Source organism: Camellia sinensis, chromosome 2 (genome assembly GCF_055761805.1).
Source record: "Camellia sinensis isolate YWXY chromosome 2, ASM5576180v1, whole genome shotgun sequence".
NCBI classification, from domain to species: domain Eukaryota; kingdom Viridiplantae; phylum Streptophyta; class Magnoliopsida; order Ericales; family Theaceae; genus Camellia; species Camellia sinensis.
The window spans coordinates 57,038,087-57,050,906 of NC_138962.1; the positions used below are offsets into that span (position 1 = coordinate 57,038,087).

Genomic DNA, 12,820 nt, shown 5'->3' on the forward strand with positions numbered 1-12,820 from the left:
CTTTTAGCGACTATCTTCACAACGATAGAAATTGGTCTCTAATTGTCTTTTGTAACAAAATTTTCACTTTTAAAAATCAAAATATTTAATTTCTAAAACTCTTATATGTTGTAGTGCTTATTGAGAGGGTAGTTTATATGTGTAAACTGGGCCGAGCTAGGTCCATTTGTTTTAGGTATTTAGGCCGAGCTGAGTAAAATCATCAGTTTGTTTGGGTACGCTTCTAGCCGAGCTAAGGGCTTCAAATAGCTCGGTTTTGAGGTCCAAGGATTGGAACAGCCGAACTAGATGTGAATAACAGCTCAGATCGGGGTATAATTTGTAGTGTACCAGACCGAAGTTTGTCTCGGTTGAATACCACTTTGGTTCTGTCCAGTGTAGAACAGGGCCATGATAGCTCAGTCGAGTGTGCTACCGAGCCAAGGTACGAGGTTTGAACCATCTCACTTGGTTAGCAGTGAGTAAGGCGTTATCAGGATAGACATTCATCCTTAGGAGTGTGATTCCTAGGAGGACTCTTGTAGGGAGAGTTGGAGTCCTGCTACGATTATGCCAGGTGGAAACAATAAAAGCTCATAACAGGACCTATGTACATGTATCACAATTTTTACTCTCAAATACACAGAGTTTTTGTGTCTATTGTCTATTTTGCTAACTTAGGCATTGGAGAGGTTTCCGGCACACACTCGCCGGCTAGCTCACGTTTGTGTTTTCAGGTAGTAAAGCGACGACGTTTGGAAGAGTGCAAACTTGATCAACAAGATTATACGAGAAGACTATTTTGTGCTCGTACACTTATAATTGAAGAATCTAAGAGAAGCTCAGTGTTGGTGACCCTTGAGCTACTCAACTACGTGCCACATTGTACTACACGATACATGGCTAAGTTGTTGACTTGTGCAATCTAGTAACCGTACTAGTTTGGTTGTACGAATTCTGAAACAATGCAATATAGTTCTGATCCAAGCTATTTTTCAAGGTGAGCTTGGCCAATTTGAGAATTAGTTATTGGGTAAATTATATTAAATCTCCTCAAATTATCGATCATTTATACTTTACCTTTTTAATGTCTTAAACTCAACAATTATCTCCTCAAACCATTTGAATTTGAATATCAAGTCTTTCTGTTAGTTATTTGTTAGATATTTGGATGAAAAATTGTCAAATGTTGTGCACATGATGATGATATTAAATTTTTACATAAGATAAAATAGGGTAATTTGGTCATAAAATTTTTAATATAATCATCATGTGTACAAAACTTGACAATTTTTCATTCAAATATCTAATAGATGACTAACAGAAGGATTTAATGTTCAACTTCAAATAGTTTGAGGGGGGTAATTGTTAAGTTTAAAACATTAGGGGATAAAGTGTAAATGGTCGATAGTTTGAGGGGGTTTAATATAATTTGCCTTAAAATATACTTACATTTTACTTAATTTTACATATTTTTTCTCTTTTTCTTTTTAAATTTCTCTTCAAATCTTCCAATCAAACACAACGTTAGTGTGCTTTGGCTAAATATGTAATCTATACTATATATTAAACAAAAAGGGGTTTTTAACCCCAAGCCTCGTGGGAGCTCCAATCTCTCAATCTAAATTTCTTAATTTTTTGATTAAAAAAAAAAAAAAACTTAGCATTTATTAACTTCTCCCAACCTTCAGTCTTACCCTCATAATAACACTTTAATGCATTAAGAACAAGTATAAAAAAAATTCTTAAAAATCCAACACATATGAATTTCTTGAAAAATCCTAACACATATGATTGTTATCCCTCATAATAACACTTTAATGCATTAAAAACAAGCATAATTTTTTTTTTGAAAAGTCCAACACATATGATTATTATCAAAATATTAAACTTTAATATAATATAATTAAAAAAGAAAAGACATTTAATTCCTTGAAAAGTGTAATACATATGATTATTATCAAAATATTAAACTTTAATATAATATAAAAAAAAGAAAAAAAAGAAGGCCTTTAAAAAAAAAAGAAAAGAAAAAAAGACATTTAAAAATCGCAATTTACATATATAAATAATTATAAATACAATCCATGCATAGCACGGGTGATATGCTATCTATACTATATATTAAGCAAAAGGGGGTTTTTAACCCTAAGCCTTGTGGGAGCTCCAATCTCCCAATCTAAATTTCTTGATTTTTTGATTTAAAAAAAAAAATCTTAACATTTATTAATTTCTCCCAACTCCCAAGTCTTACCCTCATAATAACACTTTAATGCATTAAGAACAAGCATAAAAAAAATTCTTTGAAATCCAACACATATGAATTTCTTGAAAAGTCTCAACACATATGATTATTATCCCTCATAATAACACTTTAATGTATTAAGAATAAGTATAAAAAAAATTTCTTGAAAAATCCAACACATATGATTATTATCAAAATATTAAACTTTAATATAATATAATAATAATAAAAAGACATTTAATTCCTTAAAAAGTCCAACACAGATGATTATTATCAAAACAATAAACTTTAATATAATATAAAAAAAGAAAAAAAAAAGACATTTTTTCCTGATTTTTTTATTTTAAAAAAAAAATCTTAGCATTTATTAACTTCTCCCAACTCTCAAGTCTTACCCTCATAATAACACTTTAATACATTAAGAACAAGCATAAAAAAAATTCTTTGAAATCCAACACATATGAATTCCTTGAAAAGTCCCAACACATATGATTATTATCCCTCATAATAACACTTTAATGTATTAAGAACAAGTATAAAAAAAAATTCTTGAAAAATCCAACACATATGATTATTATCAAAATATTAAACTTTAATATAATATAATAATAAAAAAAAGACATTCAATTCTTTAAAAAGTCCAACACATATGATTATTATCAAAATAATAAATTTTAATATAATATAAAAAAGGAAAAAAAAAAAGACATTTTTTCTTGATTTTTTGATTTAAAATAAAAATCTTAACATTTATTAACTTCTCCCAACTCTCAAGTCTTACCCTCATAATAACACTTTAATGCATTAAGAACAAGCATAAAAAAAATTCTTTGAAATCCAACACATATGAATTTCTTGAAAATCCCAACACATATGATTATTATCTCTCATAATAACACTTTAATGTATTAAGAACAAGTATAAAAAAAATTTCTTGAAAAATCTAACACATATGATTATTATCAAAATATTAAACTTTAATATAATATAATAATAAAAAAAAGACATTTAATTCTTTGAAAAGTCCAACACATATAATTATTATCAAAATAATAAACTTTAATATAATATAAAAAAAAAAAGAAGAAGACATTTAAAAAAAAATTATTTAAAAATCACAATTTATATATATATATATAAATAATTATAAATACAATTCGTACATAGCATGGGTGATAGGCTAGTTTCATGAAATTACAAAATCCTCATTTTGTCCTTAATTGGCAGCACCCACGGGTGTATCATTTGGGTTAGTTAGTTCACAAACACATGGGACTTTTAGAGCGTAAAAAATCCCAAAAGACTAAACAGATTATAAGTTAAAGGAAATGAGATTTATTAGTGTAAGTGTTACACTCTTAAAAAAATTTATAAATGTTATATTTTTAAGTGTATTTAGATTAAGTAAATTTAAAAATTAAAAAGAATTGATTTAATTATTAAAAAAAATTACTAAAAATAAAAAAAATACTAATTGAAAATTGAAAATTTTATTTTTTGAAAATTTCAAACCAAACGTATTGGCCAAATTCTAAAAAAAATAAAAATAGCTTTTTTGTGATTGGGAACGTTGAAGTATTTTATTTATTTATTTATTTATTTTTGTGTATGTGATTTTATAATATCAATACACTCTTTACATATCTGAAAAATACTTTCAATATATTTTTTTTTGCATTTTTCTAACACTAAGCATTTTCTTTTTTAAAAAAGTCTACTTTTTAATATCTTTCTAGAAGAACCTAAAAAATTTAAATAATAGTAATACAAAATTTTAAAATTTTACTAAAAACCAAAAAAAAAAAAAATCTAGGAAAAAAAATGTATTGTTTTTAAGTTGCAAACAAACATGAATCTTATTTTTAAAAAGTTACTTTTTTTTTTTCTCAATTATTAGCTGAAAATGGTTAAATTTTTTTGACTAAATAGCCAAAGAGTGGGTAAAAAAATCATAGCCAAACAAAGCCTAAAGAAAACAAATCAAATTTGTTTAATTCATTTTCATTTATAAATTCAAGATCCAACCAATGTAGATTTTCTTCTTATACAATAACAAGAATTGGTTATTAATAGGGGTGAGCAGCGGATATATTGATCCGTTAAAACCGACCGAACCGAATCAATCCGCCGCATTTTGGACGGATGCGTGATGACGAGCGGACGGTTACGGATTGATTTTCTCCAATCCGCCAATTTGGCGAACGGATAGCGAATTTGAGATTTCTTTGGCCGCAACCGAACTGTCAAACCGCGAGCACCCCTAGTAATTTATAAGACTTTGTGTTTTCAATTTGTTTAAATATTATGTTTGTGTTTTCAATTGAAAAAGTGTTTAAATATTCTGTTGAAAAAAAGTTTTCAACTTGAATATATTTTTTGAATTGAAAAAAATAAACGTATTATTTATCTATATTTTTTGGTTTTTAAATCTAACTTTAAAAATAATAAATAGAAAATATGATGTATGTTGGTTGGTTTTTGTTTTCAGAAACATATATAGATGTAACAATACAGAGACATACAATCTCTACTCCTGCTCTGTTCATGGTTTTGGTGGTTTGAATTGTTATTATATTTTAAGAACCACAGATTGTAATACTTTATGTGGATGAATCATTTTGTGATTGTAATATGTGGATAAGGCATGCAGTGATCGTGATATTCTAAAGTTTTAAACTTTCTTTCTTTAGATAAAGCATACGGTGATAGTAATACTTTTTTAAGTCATTGACTGTAATACTTTCTTTCTTTTCTTTTCTTTTTTTTAAGAAGTGCATACGTTGAATTATGTTGAAAATTTATAAAATTTTAAACCGCTAAACCGATTCGTATCCATCCGCCAAACCGCCAATTCGCTCAATCCATATCCGCCGGATTGGCAGACGGATGCGGATTGATTTTCTCTAATTCGCCAATCTGACAGACGGATGACGGATTAAAAGTTTCATAGCCGCAACCGACCCGCGCCCACCCTTAATTAGTTAAAAACCGACCCGCGCCCACCCTTAGTTATTAACATTAACTAACGGGTTACTTTGATTGACCAATCTACTCGTTTACGTGTAAGTTTTATTCTCCAAATATTTATTGAGATTCTTTCTTTCGCCTTGAAAATTTCTTTATATTTATATTGACTCTATTGACTGCTTTTAACATTTATATATAATTTTCCAACATTGATCTCTCTATCCATTAAAGAAAATTGCAAATCTCACCATTAGAAAAAAGAAGTTTATAAATAGACAATTCTTCCAAGTGCCGGTTTGGAAAATAAAAAATAAAAAATCAAATAAGTGGCAAACTATATAACTTTAATAATTAATGACAAAAGCTTTTTTATGAAATGTAATTGTTTTTGAAAAGAAACCACTAATTTATAATTTTCCCTTAATAATTATTCTGAATTTGTGCCAGCCAGATAAACAAAGGCTATGGTTTAGAATTAATAGGGGCAGACAACCTTAAATCAAAGAAAACTCAGCCAATTGCTTAAACACTTTTTTTTAGTTATTCTACATACATCATTCTTTTCCATAATTGGTCCAGGCAGCCTCTCTCTAGAGGTGATTTTCGGCAAAGCACCGGTGACTTTTTGGCGATCATTTTTCTACTTTTAAAATGTAAATCTACACTCTTAGAGTATAGATTTACCGTTTTCGAGTGTAGATATAAACTTTTTATGTCCAATATAGGAGTTTTGAGAGTTTTTTTCTCCAATTTCGGCATAAGTTTTTTATTTTTCGACAACCACAATCGTTCCCTCCTCTCTAAACCCTTCTCCCATACTATTGTGGGTGTTCTTCTTTCTTCGGCGACAGTCAGCAACATTGGACAGCGGCGACGTGGACATTGTCGATAAGGACGACAGTCTTTCAAGCAGATCTTGCTTTCCAGACCACATCTTTGAGCAGATTGGTGATTTTCCCTGGCTCGTGGCTGTTTTTTTGGCAGATTTGTTCTTTTGTTGTTGTTTTTTTCTTTTGTTGTTTGGTTGGGATGACCCTTTGGGGTCTTATTTCTATACTTTTATTGTTTTATTAATATATTGTTTCTCATGTTCTCAAAAAAATAAAAATAAATAAATTAGATTCATATGATAATTCTAGTTATATTATTTTATTTTTATAGATAATTTACATATAAGTTCCTAAACTATCAACCGATCGGATTTTTAAGTAGGACCCATGATGGACCTAAACTAAACAAGCTCTTACACTTAATGTTTCTCTAAACTCGCGATATATAATAATTTTATATATTAAAAATAAGAACTACACAAACCTCCCATGATGTATCATATCTCTCATTAATGTCTTTGGAGTAGGAGGATTTGCAAAAATACTATCATATCCTATGTTTGTTTGAAATCAGTGAATATATACTACATGATGTAATTATCATAATTTGAGGATATTTTAATATTTTAAGGACTTTCCTTAATTTATTATTTGTATATAATTCGAGAGGCTGCCAATCCATAAGTATACTTCTGCATTCAAGCGAAAAATTTAGCATTGAGCAAGATACATAAACCGATTCCATGGCAAGACCCAAAAGAACACAATCTTAGAGCAGTCAAACATAAAATGTACATAAAATTATATGATAAGAAGGGCATGCATGACTTCATTTTAGTTTGCACTCTATCTACCTAAAGGCACCACCCCTTTCAAATTACAATGAAGTGCATCCATCACTTATTCCTATGAACACCAAATTTCTAATGCCTAAGCCGCTAAGGGAGAAGAAACTAATAAAAAGAACAATGTAACTTTGTACATTGCAAGGCTTTAACAAAATCGACTCATTCTAAAATTTCATGAAAGAGTCGATATTTTAAATATATTGAGATTTTAGACTTTCGATGTCGATATATTAAAATACTGTAACTAAAGCTCTCAAGTTCCTTAAACCAAGACATCATTTTGAAGCTTTGGAAAAAAATTCTCTTTCTCAATGTTCTTCGAATGTTGATGAAAGATGGTTGAAGAGGAGGATTGGTTTTTCGGGGAGCAATGGGGAAATTCCGATAGCATTTGAACCACCTCTCTCATTGTTGGCCGCTCAATGCTATTTTCTTGGGTACATTGCATGGCAATGAAGAACAAATGCATGGCTTCATCTAGGGGCACTGATGAAGTGGTTATGAGAAGCCTAGCATCAACAATCCCAATCACTTCCTCTTTTCGGCAACTGGTTGCTTTCTTAGCCCACTGTACAATGTCTACACCTTCTCCGAATTCACCCACCGGACGCCGCCCGGTAATGAGCTCAAGCAGGACTACTCCAAAACTATACACATCGCTCTTCTCATTTACCCTTAATGTGTATGCATATTCTGAAGGGAAAAAAAAGGGAAAGAAAATTATATTAAATTTAACAGTGCAGTTTTGGTAGCAACAGTTTTTTAAAATAGTTTGTCAAATAATTTTTTCATGTTTTTCACAAAATAAAGAACATAAAACATAAACATGAAAGAGCCACTAATAATTGTAATCACATAATTTTAACACATTTGCCTTTTTAAAAAATTATCAGGTATGATTTTAAAAATAGACAAAAAAATTTTTTTGATAAATGTGATAAAATTATATTATTATAATTATCATATTAATTTAATTTTTTTGCAAATGATCTAGGCCAGCAACTTAAAATATCAAGGGCTTGTTTGGTTTGTTTATCAGAAAAAAAAATTTTTAAAAAAAACTAATTTGATAAAAATAAATATCAAAAGATATTTTTAAATTTTTAAAAATTATTTCTAACTTTCCAAAATATATAATTATATGAAAATGATAAGTATTTTTAATTTTTTAATTTTTTTCACCAAATTAATTTTTAATTCTTTTTTAAAAAATTTGAAATAAGTTTCTGCAAACCAAACCAAACATGACCTAAATTATTAAATTCGTGATGAGTTCATAAGTCCGACCTGAATTAATGCAGTGTTTCTTATCGCTTTTTTCAATTTAAAAGTTTGTATAAGATTCTTTGGTACAAATTTTTTTTAAACATAAATAATTTAAATAAACTAAAAAATATTTTTTTAATTTTTACTTTATGATTATTAATTTTTAACTTGTAATCAACTCCATCAAACAAATGAAGCACATACCAGGCGCAATGTAGCCGTAAGAGCCGGCAATTGCTGACATGCACTCGGACGCTCCACCCTCCACCAAGAACTTGGCCAATCCAAAATCAGCAACATGAGCTTCGAAGCTGGAATTCAACAGTATGTTGTTGGATTTCACGTCTCGATGAACGATCAAAGGCGAGCAATCATGGTGGAGATAGCAGAGTCCTCTCGCAGCTTCAATAGCAATTTTGTACCTCAAATTCCAACTCAAAAACCCTCCTTTTTTACAGTGCAAGGCCTCTCCTAAGCTCCCATTTCGCATGTACTCGTATACGAGCACATTCGTCTCCTTGTTCGAGCAGAATGCCAGCAATCTGACGATGTTTCGATGCCTGATGTTGCCTAGGGTTCGGATCTCGGCTCGAAAACCATGGTCATGGCTGTTACTACCTGGTAGATGGTAGATATATATCAAAATGTAATAGATTGTATACTTTGAAAACTAGAGGGGGGAAAAAAAAATTAAAAGATTAAGGCCTAAAATATAACATGTTGCATACTTATGCAACCATTAATGTATTTAACCCAAAATAAAAATAGGCTGAATTTAATCTCATTACATGTATGTAAAAAATATTGGGTATGTTTGGTTTGCATTTGGGAGATGAGTTTTAGAAAAAAAAAATTTAAAATTGTTTGGTTTGAGTTTTTCTCAAAAAAATTTCAAAATCACTTTCTCTCTCTTACACATCAATCAATCATTTTTTCTCTCTCCTCTCTCATTCTCAATCACTTTTTCTTTCACACACATATACTCAAATTCTCCCAAAATATCAAATCATCCCAAACTCCCAAAAAAACAATTCTCTTAGAATATACAACCAAACAAACCAAAAAAAAGTTTAAACTCTCTCTCCAAATTTTTTTTTAAAAACAACTCTCCTAAAAACAAACCAAACAAGCCCACTATGTTTAGATTTCAATAATATTGTAATGATCACATTTTTATAATATATTTGGTTTATCAAGTTATCACTACTACCAACAAGTAGTGAGAACATTAAACTAATGTAGTGATGATAAACCAAATTTGATATAAAAGTGTAGTCATTTTAGCATTATTGTAAGAATTTCCTAGAAAAATGCATGAGAAGATAGAGGATGCAATGGCTAACCTACCAAACCCAAGAAGTTTCTTGACTGCAATTTCTGTTCCATTAGCCATTTTGCCATGGTAGACAATCCCAGCACCTCCTCTCCCAATCACATTGCCATCTTTCATACATTCAAGCACATCTGAGACCTTAAACTCAAGCTTTTGAAATGCAGTCATCTTCCATGAAGAAGAACTACTCCTCTTGAATGACTTAGCCTTGATTATAGCCACAGCAACAAACACCAGAGAGCAAATCAACATGCCAAGAGCAAAAATCAGCTTGAAATCCCCTGAACCCTTCTTGGGTTGTTGTGTGATTGTGCTGACATTGCAAGGATTGTCCAACAATGGTCCACAGAGTTGAGGATTCCCCGCGAACGATGAGGCATTGAAGAAGGCGAATTGCCCGGATTGAGGAAGTTCGCCGGAGAGATCATTGAATGAGAAATCAGCAGTTGTGAGGCTTTTCATTGACCCAATTGATTTGGGTATGGTGTTATTCAATTGGTTTCTTGATAGATTCAAGTAATTCATGATTTGGGTATTGGAGATTTCGGGTGGGATTGAGCCAGAGAGGTTGTTCATGCTCAAGTCTAGGTAGGTAAGGTGGTTACAGTTTCCAATTTCCGGTGGAATTTCGCCAGAAAGTGAGTTTCCACTGAGGTCAAGTTTTAGTACTTGGTGGAGTTTTCCTATGGAAGGTGGGATTAGACCTGAGAATTTGTTTCCCCCAAGCAGGAGGATTTGGAGGGAAGAGAAATTGGAAAGAGAGAATGGTAAAGAACCAGACAGGAAATTATTTGACAGGTTCATTTGAGCTAATTTTCCTGGAATTGAACTGTCATTCACATTCTCAGACAAAGTCCCTGACAAATAGTTTTCTTGTAATTCAATTAAATTTAGCGTAGGCAAGTAAATGAAGCCATTTGGAATGCTACCGTTCAAGAAGTTTTGGCCTAACCTCACTTTAACAAGGCTTGAGCATGTCCCTAAACTCTTTGGAATCGATCCAAAGAGAAAGTTTTTGAGAAGAATCAGTATCCTAAGTTGGGTTGAAGCACACAAGTTTGGAGGGATAGTACCGGTGAGCTTGTTTGACGACAAATCGAGATCTTGAAGCTTCCCATTTTGGCCGAGATTGTTGGGAATTGTGCCGGTGAAGTTGTTGAGCCAGAGTTGGAGGGTTTCCAAGTTAGGAAAGTCAGCAAAAAAATCTGGTATAGACCCATGCAATCGGTTCATGAAAAGGTTGACAAGTTTGAGCTGTTTGAGATTGGCTAGCTCATATGGGACTTCCCCAACTAGTGCATTGTTGGAGAGATCAAGATTGACCAGGCTTGTTAGGTTGCCTAGTTGATTTGGTATTGAACCTGAGAGGAGATTCGTGTGCAAATACAATGTTTGGAGCGAATTCAAATTCCCCAACTCGCTGGGAATTGAACCATCCAATTCGCACTTCGAAAGATCCAAGTGAATTAGATTTACCAATTTTCCAAACTCTTTTGGAATTCCACCTTCAAAGAAATTGTCATTGCCTAACTCAATTTTCTTCAAGTTTGTGAGATTTCCCAACTCACCGGGGATTTTCCCATGCAAATCATTTCCATCCAGCAACAGATGCTCCATCGCAATGAAATTCCCATAACTTTCTGGGATTTTGCCAAACAGGTAGTTTCCTCCCAAGTCCAAGTACCTGAGTTTCTTCATACTCAAAAGCCCAAGAGGAAGCAAAGCATTGAAATTGTTGTTATAAGCATCGAAAACCTCCAAATTCACCAGGCTTGAGTAGTTCCAATCTAGACCGCCTTCAAACTGGTTGTTTGATATGTTTAGTACTCGAAGATTACTCAAATTTGAAATCTTGATTTGGCCTGTGAAGTTGTTGCCAGCAAGAGAAAGCTCGGTTAGCTTATTGAGGCATGAAAAAACAGAGGAAAGAGAGCCACAAAGACTCATATCTGATAAATCAAGAGAAACAACTCTTCCCTTGAAGCATTTGATTCCAACCCATGAACAAAGTGAGGTTGGATTTGAGGAATTCCAAGTACTTAAGACCGGTTCAGCGAACTCAAAGCCTCGTTTGAGAAAGATTAAGGCATGGAAGTCACTAATGAGAGAAGTTGAAGCAGAGGTACCAAGAAGAAAGAAGAGTGTTACAATAGTGAAATGTGGCATATTTTCTAGGAAATTTTTTATGGAAATTGAGTTTGGAAGAAGTGAAAGAAGTGTGTATGGATTTTAAGGGCTAAGGGGATAATGGATTTGTTGGGAAAGGAAGGAAAAGTGAAGGGAATCTGGAAACTTTGATTTTGAATAAATTTGAAGAATCAATCATCTTCAAAGAAAGAGAGTTCTAGCTAGTTCAAGGAAGAAGCTAAGCCTCGCCTTTTCCTTCTCTCTCTCTCTCTCTCTCACACACACACACACACACACAGTGGAGAGAAAAGAGGAGGATTGAAAATGTTCTAAAGATGGTTTTGTTTTGAGCTATATCTGCATGTATGTATCATGAGCTTCTTTAAGCAAAGCTAAGAGTGAAAAAAAAAAAAATTGGAAAAGCAGAGAAGAAGGATTTGTGGGAATTGAAATTAAAAAAACAGCCGTTGGGGTAACAGAAATTTAAAGTTCAGATTAAGAGAAAAGTAAAGTTGATTCTCTACATCTCTTTCCTCACTGTGTCTCTTTCTTTTTTCATATGACAAAATTGCCCTTTAGCTTTAATCAAAGGATACTCTTTTTCTTTGAGTGAGTGATGATGAAATTGCACTTTCAACAGTCAGAGAATTTCTTATTTCTGCTTTTGATAATTGCACATTCTTTTCTTTTCTTTTCTTTTTCTTTCTTTCGTCCTTTCTCTCTCCCCTTTTTTTTTTTTTTTTTTTTTTTTTGTTTTTTTTTGGTACTTTTGATAAATGATGATCAGTGCATGCCACTATTACAAAGTATCTTCTGTCACTATTCCAAAGCTTGAAAATGACTTCAGGTTGAGACTGAGGAGAAAACTGGCAATATTGGCTTCTTGTTAAAGATCATAATACTAAAATTGCATCTTTCTTTCTTATCTGCAAATAACAATTTAATTATAAATGATAATTTACAGTAGTGTTGTGATCTTGTAATACTAAACTTGGGGCATTTATATACTGTGTACTTTTATGTATAAGAAATGCAGTTTCAATACACGAAACTCTTATTCCTGTTAGATATGGAAAAGTCAGATGTAAACAGTTTTACTCTCGCATTTAGAGAATTAGTTATACTATTTTCGTGATTTGAATCCATGATGGCCAAGTTACAATAAAGCAAACTTTACCATTGCTTCAAGACCCATCCTATATCTTGATATTTATGTATACATTAT

At 31.7% G+C, this 12,820-nt stretch overlaps 1 protein-coding gene across 1 annotated transcript; it reads right to left on the minus strand.

Annotated features, from left to right (window-relative positions):
* Positions 1-6,790: 6,790 nt before the first annotated feature.
* On the minus strand, positions 6,791-12,031 carry LOC114315619 (uncharacterized). Its single transcript, XM_028262223.2, is given in 4 exon segments — positions 6,791-7,290; positions 7,293-7,562; positions 8,340-8,753; positions 9,483-12,031. Coding segments are annotated over 4 exon segments (2,949 nt in total). The 5' UTR covers positions 11,635-12,031; the 3' UTR covers positions 6,791-7,177.
* Positions 12,032-12,820: the final 789 nt, after the last annotated feature.